The sequence below is a fragment of the Rattus rattus genome, chromosome 7 (genome assembly GCF_011064425.1).
Source record: "Rattus rattus isolate New Zealand chromosome 7, Rrattus_CSIRO_v1, whole genome shotgun sequence".
Classification (NCBI taxonomy): Eukaryota; Metazoa; Chordata; class Mammalia; order Rodentia; family Muridae; genus Rattus; species Rattus rattus.
Genome location: NC_046160.1, coordinates 128,610,738 through 128,631,921, shown reverse-complemented (window position 1 = coordinate 128,631,921; position 21,184 = coordinate 128,610,738). Strand labels below are relative to the sequence as shown.

Genomic DNA, 21,184 nt, shown 5'->3' with positions numbered 1-21,184 from the left:
AGTCCTGTGTGCTTTCTGAAATGAAGCGCTCTCTCTATCTATAACAAAACCCACTCAAAAATTATAATTCAAAAGATTTAACCAAAGAAAAAGGCAGGTATTGCACATCTATAGGCATCCCTAGCAGTCACTCGAGTCTGAGTCAAAGAACTAGGAGAGCCATTGAGATCCTATGTGCACCAGGTCATGGCAACTCAACTGTCACACTAAGTCTACACACACCACAACTTTTACATATCTAAGGGGCTAGGCTTCCAGAAAATTATTTCAATTATTTTCCTTCCATGTCAAACATTTAATTAAAACCAAGACTAGCCATTTCTACAACAAAGATTAACATAATTTTAGAGTTGTAATTTTAAACTACCCTGCTTACCTTCCCTACTAAAGGCAAATACCAAAAGCTTTGCCATTTCTACCACCCATCCATCCATCCATCCACCCACCCACTCACCCACCCAGCTACTCACTTACCCACTCACCCACTCACTCCCTCACACGTCTGCAGTACTGGAGACAAGACCCAATCCCTGTTTGCTAGGCAAGTTCTCTACCATACCCCAGGCCTTCAAATGCTTTTTAATGAGAACATTTTAATACATTACGAGCTACATCTGCCTGGCAACAAGTTATTATAAACTTATGTTATCCTGCCTCTGTTCCCATGGATACAGACAGCCATGAACAGTGCTGGGGCAGCTGTATGAATCAAAAAAAAAGAGTCCCAAGAGAATCATGTGCCCAGCTTGGGTAGAAAGAAAGCAATGCTCTAAAGGTAAGAACACTGTCCTCCACCACATTCCCATTAGAACCAACCCCTCCCTGCCCCACAAAGCCCAAAAGAACTCCACTACAACCTCCTTCTTAGACCTGCCTCGGCCCACAGGTCAGCAGACACTTCTGTGCCTGCACTGACAACTACCTCAGACTTTCTGCATGTGTTCTTCTCCCAGAATTGGTCAGATTTCTTGGTATCTATAATGTAGCAAATTTGTCAAAATAACTTGCAAACGAGGTAGGAACTGCTTTACAATGTAAACCTGTAACCTGGAAGAGAGCTGCAGACTCGCCGCTGTCTAGGTGTGAACCTGTAACCTGGAGGAGAGCCGCAGACTCGCCACTGTCTAGGTGTGAACCTGTAACCTGGAGGAGAGCCGCAGACTCGCCACTGTCTAGGTGTGAACCTGTAACCTGGAGGAGAGCTGCACTCGCAGCTGTCTAGGTGTGAACCTGTAACCTGGAGGAGAGCTGCAGACTCGCCACTGTCTAGGTGTGAACCTGTAACCTGGAGGAGAGCCGCAGACTCGCCACTGTCTAGGTGTGAACCTGTAACCTGGAGGAGAGCTGCACTCGCAGCTGTCTAGGTGTGAACCTGTAACCTGGAGGAGAGCTGCAGACTCGCCACTGTCTAGGTGTGAACCTGTAACCTGGAGGAGAGCTGCAGACTCGCCACTGTCTAGGTGTGAACCTGTAACCTGGAGGAGAGCCGCAGACTCGCCACTGTCTAGGTGTGAACCTGTAACCTGGAGGAGAGCTGCACTCGCAGCTGTCTAGGTGTGAACCTGTAACCTGGAGGAGAGCCGCAGACTCGCCACTGTCTAGGTGTGAACCTGTAACCTGGAGAGCTGCACTCACCACTGTCTAGGTGCTGGCATTTAAGGAGGAAGAAGTGCATAATCCAAACTCTGGAACAGACATCGCTTTAAGCTTGAATATTTATTTACGGTGCTTACAATTAAAAAGAACCCAGCACTCAAGAGGCAGAGGCAGGTAGATCTCTGAGTTTGACACTAGCCTTGTCTACAGAATTCCCTGTCTCAAAAAACAAAAACAAAAAAATTAGGAAGTTCTGCCAAAGCAGCCACAGAAAACAAATGAAGAGAGGAATTTTACTTTGTTGAAAAAATGTTTTAATTTGATAGAATCCTGGCCTCAAACGTGATTCTCCTGTATCTACCTCTTTGAGGTAGGCATTATGTGTTGGTCACCATACCTGCTAATGGATGGAAAGTTTCAAATACACTCTTATCACTCTCTTGAAGTATTCCAACAGCATTCTCTCTCAAAAACCTAATTCTCCAAGAGCCTTGGTGTATATTTTTTTTTCTTTTCTTTTTTTCGGAGCTGGGGATCGAACCCAGGGCCTTGTGCTTGCTAGGCAAGCGCTCTACCTCTGAGCTAAATCCCCAACCCCCTTGGTGTATATTTTGCTCAGTGTTCTATATGGTACTTAGGGCAGAGCCTGGCACATAGTAGGTGCTCATTTAAACGTTCCTGCACTCCCAGCTGGGAGACAGCTCAGTTGTCACAGTGCTTTCCATGCAGACACGAGAACCTGTCAGGTGCCCAGCACCATGCACCGGTTACTATGTATGTGTACATGTTATGTAGTTTGCAGGGAGACAGAGGCATGCAGACCACAGTGGCTGCTGACCAGCCAATTAACAGTGAGCATCAGGTTCAGTGAGAGACTCTTAACTACAATAAGATAGAGTGGCTAGACAGACAGCACAGCAGTTAAACACAGCACTGCCAACAAGTCAGGCAGCTCAGACTGCCTCGAATGCAATTCAAGTCCAGGGAATTGGCATCCTCTTCTGGTCTCCATGGGAACACATTCATGTGCATGCACGTGCACACACACACACACACACACACACACACAGAGAGAGAGAGAGAGAGAGAGAGAGAGAGAGAGACCGACCTATTTTGTTTGTTTTTTTGTTCGTTTGTTTTTTTGTTTTTATGTTTTCCTAGACAAGGTTTCTCTGTGTAACTCCAGCTGTCCTGAAACTTGCTCTGTAAACCAGGCTAACCTCTAACTCAGAGATCTGCTGAGATTAAAGGCTGAGTGCCCGCACCATCAGACACAGTGACTGTGCCATGACTCAAGGTCGATGTCTGGCTGAGCACACAACTCCTAAGATTCTGTCCTAAAAAAGCAAGTTGAGAAAAACAAAGAAAATAATCATCCCCTCCAGCATGTGAACCGTCCTTACATACTCTCCTCATGTTGTCCTTCCCCAACTACAACTACTCCATCGCTCTATGGCCTGACCATCTCCAATGTCATGCACTGAAGGGTGATGATTTTCAAAGATAGAGAATGCAGTGTTAACGCAGAGTCAGAGAGATGGCCCAACAAGTCAGTGTGCTTACCACGTAAACCTGATGGCCTAGGTGTCATCCCAGAACCCATAACGGAAGGCGAGGGGCTCAGGTGCCTTTAAAAACGATCAATGTAATAAAATTAACAAATAAAGAAAAGGCAAGAAGGAAGAATGAGGAAGACCCAGACAAGGATATGACTGCCACACTAGGTCACGGTAGAGATGCTGACTCTATTTTATTCTGTTTACTTATTTATTGTTCTTCCAGAGTCTGGTTCCTTCTGCTTATAAAGTTAACCATGAAATAAATAGGCTGTGCTGGCCTCACACATCTCCGTTTACCTCTAATGCTGGGACAGGAGTTCGTTCCAGACACACTGGACAAGCATGCAAGCCCTCTCTACGCCTAGCCACATAAGTGGCCTAAAAGTGAGACTAGGCGAGACCGGGGCTTAGGAGGTGCTCAGAGTGCCCGGCCAGCGAGCACAACGCCCATCCTGAGCACTGTGAGAAAAGGAAGATCCAATGATATCACATCAGGGACCAACAGGTACCACAGCACCTTCTGGAACTCCATCTGGTTTAAACAGAAGTCACCTAAATGCTAACACAGCATTTCCTTTCTTCTGCAGAATGAGTCCCCATCACTTAATGACTCTTCTAAAAAAACAAGCCCCAGCCCCTGGGGCCCACCTTTACATGCAGCACGGAGGACACAAGGCAGCTGAATCTCAGAGAAGTTCAAGACCAGAACCACGAAGTAAGACTGTCCCCCAAAACAAACATGCCTCTTTACCTGAGAGAAATTCAAACAGAACGTGTGAGACCCCTCCACCAGGAGTGCGCCTCCTCTCACCCGCCTGAAACCCAGACGGCAGCATACACTTGTAATCCCCGCTGCTGGGGCTTCCAACACGGAGCCTGCCCTGCCCTTAGCGAGTTTAAGGCCAGCCTGGTCTACACAGTGAGTTCCAGGAGAGCAGGAGTACAGAGAGATGGTTTTAAAAATAAAGGTCTAGAACTCAATGCCATACTGATCTACACTGGGCCTCAAAACCCAAAAATGACCAAAGCAGTGTCTTTGGAAAGTCTTCCTTCTGCATCCAATCTCAATTAAAATCATCTCGCTAGAGTCACCATGGCCCCAAACTCCCAAACATAGGGATACCACTGTTCATGGCTTTTACCCCATTAGACATTTTATGATAACTATGTGCTGTGATGCATGCACACACGCACATACACTTGCGCGCACACACACACTACCTCATAGGGCTGATGTGATACTATAGCTCAATGTAAATGTATCTACAAAGCCCTGGGATCAATACCTCACAACACACACAGACACACAGACACACACAAAGCACATTTACAAAACTTAAAACAGAAAAAATTTAAAGACACCAAAACTATTACCATAAATCATAAGCAAATATGTAACATAATTATATATATATAATATATATGTAATACGTATATAATATATACTTACAGATTTTTGGTGTCACTGTTTTTCAAGGCAGGGTTTCTCTGTGTGGCCCTGACTGTCCTGGAACTCAGTCTGTAGACCGAGCTCCCCTCAAACCTATCTCTGCAGCAAACAAAGCAGAGCTCCAGCCTGTGGGGCAGGACCCCTTCAGGGCTGCACGACCCTCTCACGGGGGTCAGATATCAGAGATCCTGCCTGTTAGATATTTACAGTACAACTCCTAACAGTAGCAAAGTTACATAGCAACAAAAATAATTTTTTTAATATTTATTTATTTATTTTATGTGTAAGTACACTATAACTGTCTTCAGACACACCAGAAGAGGGCATCAGATCTCATTACAGATGGTTGTGAGCCACCATGTGGTTGCTGGGATTTGAACTCAGGACCTCGGGAAGAGCAGTCAGTGCTCTTAACCGCTGAGCCATCTCTCCAGCCCCCAACAAAACTAATTTTATGGTTGGGGGTTACCATAACATGTGGAACTGTGGAAGTCCCCGCACTAGGAAGGTGGAGACCCACTGGATTAAAGGCACATGCCAGCATGCCTGGCTATAAAATCTTAACTCAAATCTTAAGTTACTACTACTGGCAGTTGGAACATGACTCACTAATATTGTATTTTCCTGATGTTAAGCTTTTTGCATAGCAACAAAGCACACTTATGAACATGTAGGGAAGCAGGTGTCGTAGTCTGTGAGAGAAATGAGAGAAGTGTCCGGTGTCTGTGCACTGCAGGGTCCATCACACCCTTCCAGAGTCTAAGAACATGCCCAGAGGTGAGCTGTGCGAAGAGAGGCGACAGACACCGCAAAGGTAACCCCACTCATACACTTCAGGATGTTTGCCACACGGACGTGTGTATGTTACATGTGTGCACATCACATGGGTGCCAACTGGCTAAGGCCCCTAGGGTCAAAGGTGAGTGCTTTAGGGTGTCTAATGGCTGCGACTGGCTTTGTCTCAAGCACAGTTTATAGGACTCACGGTTGAAGTGACTGACATCAACACTTCCACCTTCTCCTGCCAAGTTCTTCGTAAGACAAAAAAAAAGAGGGGATTTCAAACTTTGTTTTCTACAGAAACAAAATCCTTTCTTAAAGAATTTAATATTTAATAATAAAATTAATAAATTTAAAGAATTTAAATTTAAAATTTAAAGAACCAGGAGAAAGCTCAGATACTGAAGTTTGCACAGTCTATAGCAAGATGGAGGCCTACTGTGCCAAGCCACTCTCAGTTCACTAGCAATGCTATAAGCAGCAGCAATGCTATGGAGACTGACCTGTTGCCAAGCAAGCGGAAAGCCAGGCAGCAGCGGACACACAAAGCTCCAGTTGGGCTTAGAATTGATGCATACGGCATTGGCAAACGTGCGGCAGAAAAGGACCAATGGACAAACACTACAAGGTTGCTAAAAGGGATACTCTTTCCCCAGTCCCCTCTAAGCAAAAAAACGTGAGGCTCAACACAGGACATTTAATTTTTATTTTATTCTTAATTTTTGGATAATTAGAACTGACTATCTTTTGGAGAAATCTGGATTATAATATCAATTAGTGATCAGGTTCCAATGAGATCAGATCAAACTCCTTATCATAAATACTGAAACAATAGCTCTCAGAACATGAATGTGTGGTTTTAGTTTTACTAAGCCAGGCTGAGAGCCGGCATGACATATACTTAACTCCCAGTATTTGGAAAGTGGATGCAGGAGGATCTAGAAGGAAGGCCATCCTAGACTCAGTTCCCAAAACCCAGATTGGGCAGCTCACAACTGTCTGCAATTCCAGTTCCAGGGACTCTCACACTCTCCTCTCTCTCTCCTCTTTCTCTCCTCTCTCCTCTCTCCTCCCTCTCCTCTCCCCCCCTCTCCCCCCTCTTCTCCTCCCTCTCTCTCTCTCTCTCTCCTCTCTCTCTCTCTCCCCCCTTCCCCCCCCCGTCCCATGGACATTGTGCACACATCATATACATACACACAGACAAACATGAGTAAAAATACATTTTTATTCTTTTAAATTTACTTTTTAAAAAAGATTTATTTATTATATGAGTACTGTAGCTGTCTTCAGACACACCAGAAGAGGGCATCAGATCTCATTACAAATGGTTGTGAGCCACCATGTGGTTGCTGGGAATTGAACTCAGGACCTCTGGAAGAGCAGTCAGTGCTCTAACCACTGAGCCATCTCTCCAGCCCTTAAGTTTACTTTTAGTTATGTGTAAATATGTGCACATGAAGCCACGCAGGGTGGTGCACACCTTTACTCCCAGAGGCAAAGGCAAGCAGATCGCTGGGTTCAAGACCAGCCTGGTCTGCAGAGTGAGTTCCTGGACAGCCAAGGCTACACAGAGAAACCCTGTCTTGAAAAACCAAAGAAGAAAGAAGGAGGAAGAGGAAGAGGAGGAGGAGGAGGAAGGAAGGAGGAGAGGAAGAGGAAGAAGAAGAAGAGAAGGAAAAACTGTTTGAGGCTCTTTGGGAGGAAGACACACTAAAGAATCCAACAAGCTCACACCTGCTCCAGTTCTACCAGAGCAGGAAAACTTCACAACCCATGGCTAGCCCACTATAATGCACAAGAGAATGTGACTCAGTAAGTATAACATTTTAGTCCTAAACAAGATGCTACCTTCTTCCTACCCAACAGAAGTTAACTCCCTACATGACGGTACATATGCTATCCCAGCACTCAGGAATCAAGAGCCTCCATAGACCAGACTGCTACACAGTAAGACACTTTCTCAAAAATTAAACAAAAAAAAATTAACATGCAACCAAAACATCTTGTGAAGCATCAAGACAGCTCAACAGGTTAGGCACTCAGACAAGCCCAGTGACCGAGAGTTTAATCTTTAGAACCCATGTTAGCAGTACAGACCAATTCCTCCAAGTTACCCTCCGACCTCCACCCGGCTTCCATGCATGAGTACTCATATATGTAAAATAGAAGGAAAAAAACCCCCAAGGTTGGGGCTAGAGTCATGGCTGAATAATTCAGCCCCAAGCGGTCAGCCACATGGTAACTCCATGTTACCACCAGTAACTCCAATTCAGAGGATCCAACTCCTCTTCTGGCCTTAAGCACCTGCACATACAGACAAGCAGGTACACACATAAAAAATGAAAATTTAAAAAACTACTCTGGGGACTGGAGAGTTGGCTCAGCACTGAGAGTTAAAAGCACTGGCTGTTCTTCCAGAGGTCCTGAGTTCAATTCCCAGCAACCACATGGTGGCTCGCAACCATCTGTAATGGGATCTGATGCCCTCTTCTGGTGTGTCTGAGGACAGCTACAGTGTACTTATATATAATAAATAAATAAATCTTTAAAAAAACAAAAACAACCCACTCTGCCCTCCCCCAGAAAACACAGCTCAGAATCGATGTGGTAAGTAAACTGAAGATGAGTTTAAGATACGTAACCTGATTTTGTGGGTCACAAACTGGTTTTTGTTTTGTTGTGTTTTGTTTTGAGTGGTTTGGCTGACTTCTCCCTTGAGACAGAGTCTCACAGTACTATCCCAGGTTAGCCTAAAACTCTCCATAGGCCCCACTGACCTTGAACTGCCGTCACTCTCCGCTCTTCTCCCACCCTCGTCTCCCCTTCCCAATGCTCCTTATTTTACATTTTAGATCTTGCTTTGTGTATGTGACTGTTTTGCCTGCCCGTGGAGGTGTATACCACATGCCTGCCTGGTGCCCTCAGAGTCAATTAAAACCACTGGCTGCTCTTCTAAAGGACCAGGGATTGACTTCCAACACCCACATGGTGTCTTGCGACCATCTATAACTCCAGTTCCAGGATATCCAACTCCCTCTTCTGGCCTCCACAGAAACGGGCATGTTCACAGTGCAGACACACATGCAGGCAAAGCACTCATACACATAAAGTAGTAACTTAAAAAATGTAAGAAGTGGGAGTAGAGGGGAACACCCTCGTAGAAGCAGAGGGAAAGGGGATGGGATAGGGTGTTTGCAGAGGGGAAACTCGGAAAGGGGATAACATTTGAAATGTAAATAAATAAAATAACCAAAAAAAAAAAAATTAAGAAAAGCAGGACCTCATGCCCAGAAACGTCTGTGCTGGTCAAAGTAACAGTGGCAGTGAGAGTGAGTGACACAACAGGAACACACAGTGAGCCCGCCACTCAGGAACACTCAGCAAGCTCTCCCGTGAAATTTTTTCTCTCTTTTTGCAGTTTTGAGTCTTATAAATGCATGAGCTAAGCATCTCAGAACTGCATATAATTTAGACTTTGTGAGCTTAAGCCTGTGACAGCTGAACCTTCGACTGGAAGCTTTCTCAGGATTAACAAATAAGCTCTATATATGTATTTCATATAGTAAAACAAATACACAAGGATGGCAAGACAATCATATTTCACTGTAACACACAGTTTACTGGAGGCCACTGCTTGGGTGGAAATCATTAGCTCCCAGGAGGCTGCCACGAGCTCTCACGGCACTGGGTATGCACGTGTGGATTTTCTCTTGCTGTAGTGTGTACAACTGTACATTGTTTTATACTTGAAGGAAGGAGGGAAGGAGGGGCTGAGACAGCCCGAGTTGGCCAGGACTCCCAGCTGTCCATTTGCATCTGTCTAGACCAACTAATACTGTTCAGTCTGTGTGTGCTAAGTCTTAATGAGTTTCAGTTTAGCGCAGGTCTGGCTGGTCTGGCACTCACATATTGTCCTCAAAACCTAAACAGTCCTCTACATCAGCCCCGCAAGTACTAGCACACCATGTGATACCAACTTCTTGAATGTTTGAAAGTTTATGGTACTATAATATATAATTATATTCATGACCACTTTTTCTTAAATTTTTCAGTTTTTCTAGGTTACAAGGCTCACCTGTGAATTTTTCCTAATTGTCACAAAACTCTAAATCATGAATCTGCTGCGGGCTATGCGGTCCAATCCAGCTATACATTCTATGACAACTACAGCCCAGGCACTCACTCATCCTAAGAAATGCACATGTGCGCTGGCTGCGTGGTGAAGGGAGCGCAGGGAGAGCTGGGTCCTGAGGGGAGAGAGCATGACTAACGCAGTCATGAGGAGGGACTTGCTGCAGGACAATCGAAACTGCTGAGTTACATCTGCTGTGAAATGGCAGCAGTCCCGACCCTGGCTCAAAACCTACCTTTGCTTTTTTAATTGGTTTTGTTTTTCTTTTAAAATCACTATCTTCCTCTGTAGCCTAGGCTGGCCTCAAACCTGATCAATGCTCTTGTTTGTGTCAGCCTCCTAAGTACTGGGATCTGAGACACACAACCACCCTCAGTAAGAAATAAGTCCTTAAAATCAGTGCCCAGCTCAGGCCCAGTGCAGTAATGCTGTAGACACAAAGTGAATGAGAGCGCGCTATCTGAACGCTAGCCTTCCAACCCTAAGTCACACACCACGCTAGGTGTTCTCTGCAAAATAATGAATGCCCAGTGAGGCTGGAGACTGCTCAGTGGCTAAGAACACCTATGCCCTTTCTTGTGGGACCTAGGTTCAGATCCAAGCACTCCATATGGCAACTGAAATTTCAGTTCCAGAGAACCTGACGCCCTCCTCTTCTGAGCTCCTCCATGGGCACATGTGCAATGTTAATTCGTGCAAGCAACATGCACATAAAATAAACACATCTTCAAGGAGAGAGACCGTCAGTGCATGCTACCCTCCAAGGCTGTCTACTTCCATACCTGGTGGAGTGAACACACTCCTCCAGTTGCCTCCAGTCACCAAGCCACATTTCCCTTGCATCTATTTCCATAGTTTACACGAAACTCAGCCACTGCAATGGGATATGCCCGCGATCCCAGTGCCCTAGATGCTAATCTGAGCTATGCAGGAAGGCTCTGTTATAAGTAAACAGCCAGGCAGTGGTGACACACGCCTTTAATCCTGGACTCAGGAAGCAGAGGCAGGAGGGTCTCTCTGAGTTTGAGGCCAGCTTGGCATATAGAATAAGTTCCATAAGTAACCGACCATCCAACCATTTAGGTCACAAGAAAAGAACTACTCTGTGGACGCAACCAAATGCTGCTGCCAAGTTTCCTCCTTAAAGACGGCTTCTGAATTAACACTGGTCTAAATCCTTTCTGCTGATTATGTCGTTAATAAGTTTTCCCCTCCCTTGTTTTGTTTTGTGTGTGTTTTCTTGAAACAGGGTTTCTCTATGTAGCCCTAATTGTCCTGGAACTCAGAGACCCACCTGCCTCTGCCTCCCAAGAGCTGGGATTAAAGGGTTAGGGTTAGGCCCCCACCCTATCTTAATGAAGTCTCTTCAAGATCATGACAATTTAAGACTGGGTTAATAAGTTACTGAACATTTTCAGACTGAACCATAACTAAACTACTTAGTATTGAGTTTCTGAATGCAGGAAATGAAGACAGTAACTTTCCCTGGTGTAACTTTGGGAAGGGTTAAGGGATTTAACTGTGTTCAAACAAGCCTGGAATAAATAAATCCTAACTGACCTGGCAATGTCAAGTCACTCTTTTGACAAGCTCCTGTCTCTCTAGCCACACTCCCCCTTCTCTTGTACCAGTGGCCCATGCCCAACCCACAGCACTTTAACCCCTTCTGAGAAAATAGCTGGCAATTTCAGGAATCAAATCCTTCCCTTTAACCATTAATGTGCTACTGTAACTGCATGCTAAGCAGACTTTAAACCAGAGCTGCTCATCTGACACAGTAATTTGGTCACCAGTTAACAGCATTACCAACAAGCTGAAGAGGATTAGTTTTGAAAATACACAAAAGTTCTCAATTCTTAGAGAAATGAACTTCAGAAACCAAGAGTCCTACAGTGACACATTTACCAGGGCTGTGTACCAACACCAGTCTTTTGAGTACAAATCCCAATCAAGAAAATATTTTTCTTCCTTCCTAATCAAAGAAATTAAAGTCCTTCCCCCTACATTCAATATTAAAAACAAACACACTATATATAAAACTCTAATAAAAGATTAAGGGTTTGGAGAGATGGCTCAGCGGTTAAGAGCACTGACTGCTCTTCCAGAAGTCCTGAGTTCAATTCCCAGCAACTACATGGTGGCTCACAACCATCTGTAATGGGATCTGATGCCCTCTTCTGGTGTGTCTGAAGACAGCTACATAGTGTGCTCATATAAATTAAATAAATAAATCTATAAAAACAAAAAACAAAAAAATAAGAGTTATAATCAAATACATGAACTACATGAACTTAAATATGTTCAACAGTAAAAAAATACTATATGCAACTCTAACAGGAGATTAATATCTAAATACATGAGCATAAATAAACGTGAAAATGAGGGTGGGGGAGATAACAACATATGAATAATGGTGGCACAGCTTAGAAACTGAGCTCTTGAAGAGGCAGGAGAAGGGCAGGTTCCCAGCCAGCTTAATCTACATGTAAGATACAGCCTTAGAGAGAGAGCCACACAGAAGGTCACAGGCTCCCGCACACACAGCATTAGCACTAGGAGGCAGAGGAAGGGGGACCGTCACACTCTGAGCCAGTCTGACTGTGCTACACAGCAAAAGTCTGTAAAACAGAAAATTCAAGTCTGGCACAGTCTCACCTCTCTCACTCAGGAGGCAGATCTCTGTGAGCTCAAGGCCAGCCTGGACTACACAGTGAGTTGTATGCCAGCAGGGCTACAGAAGATTCTGTCTCCAAAACTGTGGTCAATTAAAACATACAGCACAATGAAAAGGAAAGAAAATGATCAATATACAAAGAACAGCAAAGGTGGGCTGTTGAGATGGCCCAACAGGTAGAACAACTTGCTGTGTGTCTGAAAACCAGACTTACAACTCCAGAGCCCACCAGAGGAGAATCAAAGTCAACAAAAAAGTTAAAAGAAAAAAAACACAACAAAAGTTACACTGATAAGAGAAAACAGAAAGAAGCATGAAAGAGAGGGCTCTAAAGATGGGTGGGCGGCTCAGAGCATCTCCTGAGTGTGAGGGCTACAGTATGCGTCCTCATACCTAACTCCTAATGTACTGTAATGTGGCATCACGTATAATCCTGTATTCGGAGTTCTACCTTACCTTATGGAAAACAAAAAGGCACCATCAAATTAAACATAGTATCTTAGCATTTCAATTTTTAAAAGTTTAGCTCTTCTCTTTCCAAAAATGCAAGCCTATTAGAGTTGACACACATCACTTACTGAACCCACCACCAAGGATCAAAAACAATGAAAGATAAAGTTTGGTCCAGATGGCCATACATCGAGATAGTTTTAGTGACCGGGAAATTAAAAACAAATATAGACCACTTTACCTCTAGGCCTCTATTCCCCTCATGTAGAAAACAGAACAGGTGCCAGGGTGCAGCACACACCTGTAATCCCAACCCCTGGGAGATGGAGGCAAGGGAACGAAGCCATCCTCAGCTACACAAGGCTACACAAACCAGAGTAGGGGGAGGGTCAGAAGGGAAGGCCACGCCCTAAACCACACTTTAATCCTTGGACCCACAGGGTAGAGAAAATCAACTCCTGAAGGTTATCCTCTGACCTTCAAAAGTATACACTGGACGGATGGATGGATGGACGGACAGACAGGTGGATGGGCGGATGGACGGGTAGAGTAAGGAGGGAACGTGGGCTGTGGAAGTATCTCTGTAATAGACAGAATCCCTGCCTGGCCTTAAGTTCAATTCCCAGAAATGCTCTCCTTCTCCCCCCAAAACCCTCAGAGAAAAGCAGACAGAACATACAGTTCATATGACTGCCTGTTATGCACAAGGCATAGCCCCCTTATGAGTCAGCTCCGATTAAAAAAAAAAAAGGAAAAAATATATAAACACAGAATAAACTTACATAATACATATCTAAGAAGACAACTGAAGCCAACCATACCATCCTACCACTGTGCTCCTCTGGCTAAAAAATACAAACTATCATAGAAATAACCACAGAGATACACAGAGGGTTTGCAGGGGAGCTCAGCTGGTGAGTTCTTGCCTGCATGCATTAACCCTAAGTCCAAGCCTAACATCACACGAGACTGAGCATGATAACCCCAGGACTATTAGAAACTCAAGAGAGGACCGCTGAAATGGCTCAGAGGACTTGGCACTAAGCTTTGGGCCCAAGTTCTATTCCTGGAACCCACATGGTGGAGACCAACTTCACAATGGTCCACAACTGCTTTGAGGCCCATACAAACAATTAAAAAATAAAAATAAAAAAAGAATTTTTAAAAAATCATTGTCCACAGGCTGGAAAGATGGCTCAACAGTTACGAGCACTGGCTTTTCTTCCAGAGGTTTAATTACCAGCAACCAACCACATGGGGGCTCACAACCATCTACAATGGGATCTGATGCCCTCTTCTGGCATACAAGTGGACATGCGGATAGAGCACTCACATACATAAAGTAAATGAATAAATAAATCTTTTTTAAAAGTTTTATGGTCCTTCCTCATAATGTTTACCAGCAAGAGGCAGGAAACAGTCGTATTATTCTAGAGAACAAACCTATTCATATCAAAGTAAGAGGTGCTTTACCAATGTAGAACCCGGTCAAAGGGGCAATAAATTGAAGCATTCGCTCCACACTCCTCTGTAATGCCGAGTCTAAGAGAAACTGAGGACAGTTCAGCATAATCTGGTGGCAAGTGTGACAACAGCCTGGGTGTCACATGGAGCACCAAAGAGCAAGTTAAAGGGGGAGCTGCATCCTGACTTTTGTTTTTACCCCTAAAGGGTCAAGACTCCTTGTGAACCGAGATGATATTCTCACCCCCAACTACCTACAGCCCATCAACCTAGCCTAGGCCTTAATCTGATTATAAGGACCAAAGGAGGGGCTGAAGAGATGGCTGAAGAGCACTGACTGCTCTTCCAGAGGTCCTGAGTTCAGTTCCCAGCAACTACATGGTGGCTCCCAACCATCTGTAAGAGATCTGGTGCCCTCTTCTGGTGTGTCTGAAGACAGTGACAGTGTGTGCATACATAAAATAAATAAATCCTTAAAACAAGAACAACTACAGGGGAGCATCTCAGAAGGACGATGCTCTCTCTCTCCCCACCTGGTGGGTATTTGGGAGGGATGACAGAACTAAATCTTCATTGGATACGATAAGTACACTTTGTTTCAACCACTCTAGAAACTAGGTCAAGCTGCGGTGTACAAATAAGTAAAGTAGTCTTGAAAAGGTATCATCAAGGAGGCCTGATGGCTCATGCTACTATGTAACAGGCTCAGGCAGAAGGCCTGCCAGGAGTATGAGGCCAGTTTCCACTAAAGAGACCCTGTTTTAAAAAAAAAAAAAAATCAAGGCCTGCCTATTCATACATCTTACTACTGTGTTGTTTTGGTTCCGTTTGCTTTCTAAGCTTTCTAGATCAAGTATGGTGGCTCCTGCATGCAACCCAGTAGTCAGGAAGCTGGGGCAGGAAGCTCATCACAAGTTCCAGGCCAGCCAAAGCAGAGCACAAGAAAGAGAAAGGCAAGTCTGCCTGCTCAAATTTTAAGGGGGAAATGCTTTCAAAACTTATGCAGAAGCATCTGAGGATATCTCCGAACCAAGCATGGCAAAGAACACCTTTAGTCTTGGCACTGACAGGCAGATCTCTATGAACCTGAGACTAGTCCAGTCAATGGGTAATCAGCATGCCAGGACTCTGGGCGAAGCCCGGAGCACCAGAGGAACGATGCACTCAGAGGAAAAAAGCAGGAGCACCATCTCTGGCTTCCCATCATCCTTCCTGTTTTTACTTTTGTGTTTGTACACACGCAGAGGCCAGAGGAATCAGTATGTCAGGATCTTTCTCTATCAATTTCCATGTGTATTTATTTACTTAGAGACAGGGTCCTCTCACTGAACATGGGAGCTTAAAGTTAGACCTGTGTGGCCATGTCCACCTTTCTCGGGAAGGTGGCAGGAGTCTGAACTCAGGTCCTCTTGCTCTCATAGCAAGTGCTCATGCCCAGAACATCTCTCCAGCCCTTGTTTCTGTTTTAAGCAGGGCCTTGAATTCCTTCGCCTGCCTCAGCCTTCCAGGAGCTGGGATTACAGGTGTATGCTGCCATGCCTGACATTCCTAATTTCTTTTTTATATAATATAATTTATTTGTTTTTTTTTTATTTTACGTGCATTTGTCTTCTGTCTGCATGCATGACTGTGTGAGGGTATTAGGTCCATGGAGTCAGACAGTTATGAACTGTCCATGTAGGTACAGAGAACTGAACCTGGGTCCTTTGGAAGAGCAGTCAGTGCTCTCAACCACTGAGCCATCTCTCCAGCCCCTAACTTCTTTAAAGCACATAAAGCCCCTGGCTGTAGTGCTGGAGAGATGGCTCAGAAATGAAAAGCACTGGTTACTATGAAAACCTGGGTATGATTCTCAGCACCTATGTGGTACCAACAACTATATGACTCCAGTTCCAGGGACTCTGGTGCCCTCTTCTGATCTCAGAAGACACTGCTCACGTGTGGTACACAGACAGGCAAAACACCCACACACATTTAAAGGGCAGGGTGTGGTGGGGAGGCAGAGGAAGCAGTCTTCTGAACTTGAGGCTAGCCTGGTCTATGGAGTCCAGAGCAGACACACAGAGAAACCCTGTCTTGGGGCATGGAGTCACTGCCTTGTGTCTAAAAGCAAACTGCTGTTAAAAAAAAAAAAAAAAAGATGCTGCACAATTTCTGTTCTAAAACACAAGTATCAGCCAGGTATGGTGGCACACACCTTTAATACCAGCGCTTTGGAGCCAGATGCAGGTAGAGCTCTGAGTTCAAGGCCAGCCTAGCCTACTTAAAAAGTTCAAGGACAGCTAGGGCTACACAGTAAGACCACGTCTCAAAAAAATACAAGACAAAACCAGAAGACTTTCCTTGGAATTTACATTCAATGGCAACATAAAAAAAGTTCACTCAGAAATAGTAAACAAATGTGTCCCAGTGTTCAGATTGACAAAGCAGGGTTTTAAATAATTTCGCCGCAGTTAAATTCCTTTCTAGACTAAAACAAACACAGGGAAGTTTTGATACATTAATGTGAACACAACTGGCAAGAAAGTTATGCATGAGAACATTTACGATGTTTTACTTTCTAAAATGTTAGAACTCTAACAAATATGTATCTGTATATATCCTATCAAACATTCAAAGACAAACTCTGTGGCAGAGAGCTTCCCCAGCATGTGTAAGTACCTAGGATCGATTCCAGCAAAGTAAAGTTAACTATCACATCCTGAGACATACGACTGTACAAGACTAAAAAATATTAACCAAAATAAGTATAAAGATACCAAAGTAGGATGATGGAAAATTTAAGTCCAATTTGGGCCACATAGCAAATTTTTAAAGCAGCCTACAATATAGAGACCCTGTGTCACAAAAACAAAAATGTCCCAAGAGTTCAAAAATTATCCTATGACACTTGATGTTTCAAAGAAGAGTCTAACTCTAAAGGCACCAGGCACCTCAATGACAATGCAGAGATTAAAACATCTAAATCCTGTCCTTTTCCTAGGTCCCATCAAACATTTAGATAAACATTCAAAATATGTAACAAAAATGACCCAAGTTTCTGGAAGGTCTGACTGCTCAATTCAGTTTTTAAGACTAATTCTTAAGGGAAACTTTGTGGCTACCTTAACGTTCTATGTATCACTGCAGTCAGACTTGACCTACAAAATGAGGATAGGGTCAACTGTAACCAAAAAGCAGTATGCTTCCCCTGGTGGCCAACCCTGGGATGAAGCCCTGCTCAGAAGTGGGGAAAAAAAAAAAAAAAAAAAAGATGTGACTCCCAGAAAAAGATGTGGGGAAAGGGCAAACTATGCGGAAACACTAAGCTGAGTTTACAAAGAGGGGAGTTATACCACAGAACTGTGAGGGATTGAAGTCACACATTTGCAAGTCATTGATTCTCGGGTTGTCCACTCTGCTGTGCTTTCACTTTTACCTAAACATAGAGTTCAGTACCTTAATAGCAACTTAAAAGCAATCTCCTTCTTCAAGGACCAGATCCTTCAATTTTCTGCAGTCTTGTTTCCAAGGAAAAGCATTTCTCTTTTCAAACTAGTGGTATAACCTACTTAGAAGAACCTCCTGTTCTAAAGCCCTCCAACCAGGACGGTTCACTCTAGCTGTACAAGATTTTCTTTTGAATTTTATTTCTGAAACAAAACCCACGTCCTTTCAAACATTTCCTGTAACCACCACCTTGAAAGACAGTCTCATACAGAGATGGGACAGAATCATAGGCATTAAAGTCTGGTGAATTCCTTTGTCTGATAGGATTTTCCCCCCTGGTACCACTTTAAATTTGCTTCCACACAGATCAGCATGCTGCAAGTAAAAATGCCCCTTCTTGGGGACAGGGATTTCTAGTACATGGAAACGGTCGGTTAGCTAAACCTTTTGATGGTTCTATTCTTTCACAACCTCTTCCTCCTACCCCATCCCCCCAAAAGAAAAAAGAAAGAAAGAAATAAAGGAAACTCACATTTACAAACAGATCCTAAAATAACAGCCACAAACTGGGCTCTCTTATCTAGACAGATGCTCTCTGGAAAGCACACTTCTTTTATTACCTGATTGGGGTGGAGGGACGGGAATATCGTTACTCTCCTGGCCCTCTGAACGGGATGGGATGAGATGGGATGAGATGGGATGGGACGGGAAAGGACGGGACTGGAATGGACGGGACGGGATGGGACCGAGCAGGACGGGATAAGAGTCCAGAGGCAGGAAGAGCGCAGGTTTGGCAGGGTAACGCTAGAAGACGGTTTGGAGTAAGAAGTCTCTGCGGAGCCCTGGGGTCCGAGCGCCCCAGGACGCCAACTCTCCAGCACTGCCACCCGGGATCCCGTCCTAGCCCCGGTGCACCACACCTGGAGGCAGAGACACCCCACTCCACCTCGGCCAGGTGTGGCTTCCACAGAGCCGGGGGACACAGAGGGCCCAGTGCTGTCCCCACCGGGGCCCGCGGCCTCCCCGCACCTGGATCTGCAGCTCACTCGTGTGCGAGCGTGCCGCGCCGCCTGCCCTCGCGCCCCGTGTGCCCCCGCGGACCGAAGGCCAACACGCACAAAAACAAAGTTGTCTCCCGGGCTCCCGTCTCTCGCTACTCACCAGGGTCGAAGTCGGGCACCGCGGCTTGGTACTGGGGTCCCACCCGCATGCCACCGCCACCTGCGGGGAAGCAGAGCACGGCGGTCAGCGCGGGCGCGGGCGCGGACCCGGGTCGGGCGCGGGGGCGGCTGCCACCTACCGTGCTCCTCGTCGCTGGACGAGCCCGAGCTGCCTTCCTCCCAAGAGTTGCTGCCGCTGTTCCCGTTGGGAGCCGCCGCCGCCAAACTTTTATTCTGGCCATTATTGGGGGCGGCGGCGGCCGAGGCGGTGGCGGCGGCCGAGGCGGAGGCGGTGCCGGCCGAGGCGGCGGCTGAGGCGGCGGCCGAGGCGGCCGAGGCGGCAGCGGCCGAGGCTGCGGCGGATGCCGTGTTCCTCCTCGCCTCTTCCCTGAGACCTCGGGGCCCTTCTCCACCATGGCCGGCATCGGCGGGGCCCGGGGCCGGGCCAAAGTGACGGGGACCCCGGCTCGCGAGGCGCGGGCGACGGGCCGCGGGCAGGGGGCGCAGGTGGGCGCCGGGCCGGGCGGGCGAGCGGGCGGGATCCGCTGGTGCGAGTTGAGGCTAAAGGGGGCCCAGACTGGCAGAGCAACGAGCCGCCTCAAGCCCCCAACGCCGAACGGAGCGCAACTTTGGCTCTCATCGCCGCCCGCACTTCGCTGGCTCTAACTACTCCGGGAGCCGCGGGCGGGGGGGGGGGTGAGGGGGAGGGGCGGAGCCTGGGGGGGGAGGGCCGCGCACAGCCTAACCCGTCGCTCACAAGCTCCGCCTCTGCGAGCTTCCATTGGCTCTCACGGGATCCGGGCGGCAGTCGGGGACATGGTAGGTCCTTGCACGCGTCCGTCAGAGCACGGGGGCGGGATCACGGGGAGGAGGGGGGGGGAAGGTTCTGCGCTTCCGTTGGCCAGGTTGGGTTGACGCGTATCGCCCACTGTACGTGGTTTGAGGTTTGCGATCGCTTTACGCCCCATGATCCATCTCTCGAGGCAACAGCGAGGAGTTAGCCGCCCTGCTAGCCCCCTCCCCCTCCCAAGCGCCCCGATCCCTCCGCTCACACCCCGTGGGCCCCGCGCCACCTCCCCCAGGGATCCCGCCGAGCGTCCCATCGGCTTCCCAAAGTGAATGTGCCCGACGCGAGAACAGAAATCGCGGGCAAGGTCGGGACTACTTTCCCCCTCGCGCGGAGGAGTACGCGCACAGTTTGAATGGGTTCTATACAAAGAGGGGAAACTAATTGGAAGAAACTAATTGCGCCCCCGCGTCGCCCAGGGGCGATAGAGACGTACTAGAGCTAGGGAACCTAGGGACGAGGCTCTCGGGTGGCAGTGTCCCCCGAGGGAAGGGAAGCGGTTGTACCAGGAGACGATGATGCTCCCCGCTAATTGGGTTGGGGGTCACCGGCTCCCTGCGTTGCCGGAGGGGCCGCGGGAGGAGTCGGGATGTTCGGCCGGGGAGGGCCTCGAAGCCGTCGGGGTGAGGGGTGGTGCCAAGCGGCCCCGGGACAGCGAGGGGCCCCACCGCGGGGGGCTGCGGGGGGAAGGATAGGGCTTGGGTCCCCAGCTCCATGGGGAAGGAGGGTCACTTCCCGAGACCCGGGCCCTTCCCCCAGCCCGCAGGGCCGAGGGCTTGAACGCGGAGGAGTCGGTGACACCCAGCCCAGGGCGTCCTTGTCCCCGGAGTGATCAAGCGAGGGGCCCGTCACTGCCTGACAGCTGCCTGTGGGGCTGGTGGGCTGCCCCACCCCCCGCGTCAGCAGCCAGACCTGGGGTACTATAGGTGAAACCGTTTGCTTCCAATTAAATAAATAAAACAGGAGATGGCTATTTTTCGTTTATGTTACTTCAGACCTGGGCTTCATATGGGGACAGTTTTTACACCCGCTCAGGATATAAATAGCTACAGAGAGAAAACGAGAGTTTTATGGTTTTAAAGCCAGAATAAATAATCAGGGTTTTCTCCTCCACGTTTTCTGGCCCGCGAATCATTTTAAACTTGACTGAAGTGACCACGGTCATTTCTAACTGGCCTTTAAGAACAGGGCCCAGAGCCTCCCGGTAGCAGATCCCTGCCCCCATCAAGTTCCTGTTCTCGCTCCTGGACTCCTCTGTGAAGGACACCCCTCTACTTAGAAAGTCCAAGGCACTGCAAGCATGAGCCCCGGGATAACCAGGCTCTCTGGCCTGGTCAGGGAATAGACTGCAAAGTCAGAGGTGGGAACTAGGGGTGACGGGAGATAGGTACCTGGATGAAGCCATGACTTCATGACAGATGAACCTTAACAGCTAGGGGCGCCTGTCTTACTCCTGCCTATCTTCCAAGATGTACCACAGACAGGTTAACCTACATACAGGGCACAAACGATTTGAGTCCCTTAGTAGGGCGGTTGGGATGACAACACAAGGGGTCCTCTTCCCTACCCACTGGACTCCTCCCAAACTGGAGACGGTTTCCTAGAAAATACCTCCTCTTTCTAGTGCCATGGCCTAAAGAAAG

General features: G+C 47.0%; 1 protein-coding gene across 1 annotated transcript in view; it reads right to left on the bottom strand.

Moving 5' to 3' along the window:
* The window catches only part of Rcor1 (REST corepressor 1), a 75,212-nt gene extending 55,839 nt beyond the window's left edge, over positions 1-19,373 (bottom strand). Inside the window, 3 exon segments of the mRNA XM_032908482.1 lie at positions 18,696-18,755; positions 18,835-19,068; positions 19,071-19,373. Of these exon segments, the coding sequence (XP_032764373.1) occupies positions 18,696-18,755; positions 18,835-19,068; positions 19,071-19,119 (343 nt within the window). The 5' untranslated portion in view covers positions 19,120-19,373.
* Positions 19,374-21,184: the final 1,811 nt, after the last annotated feature.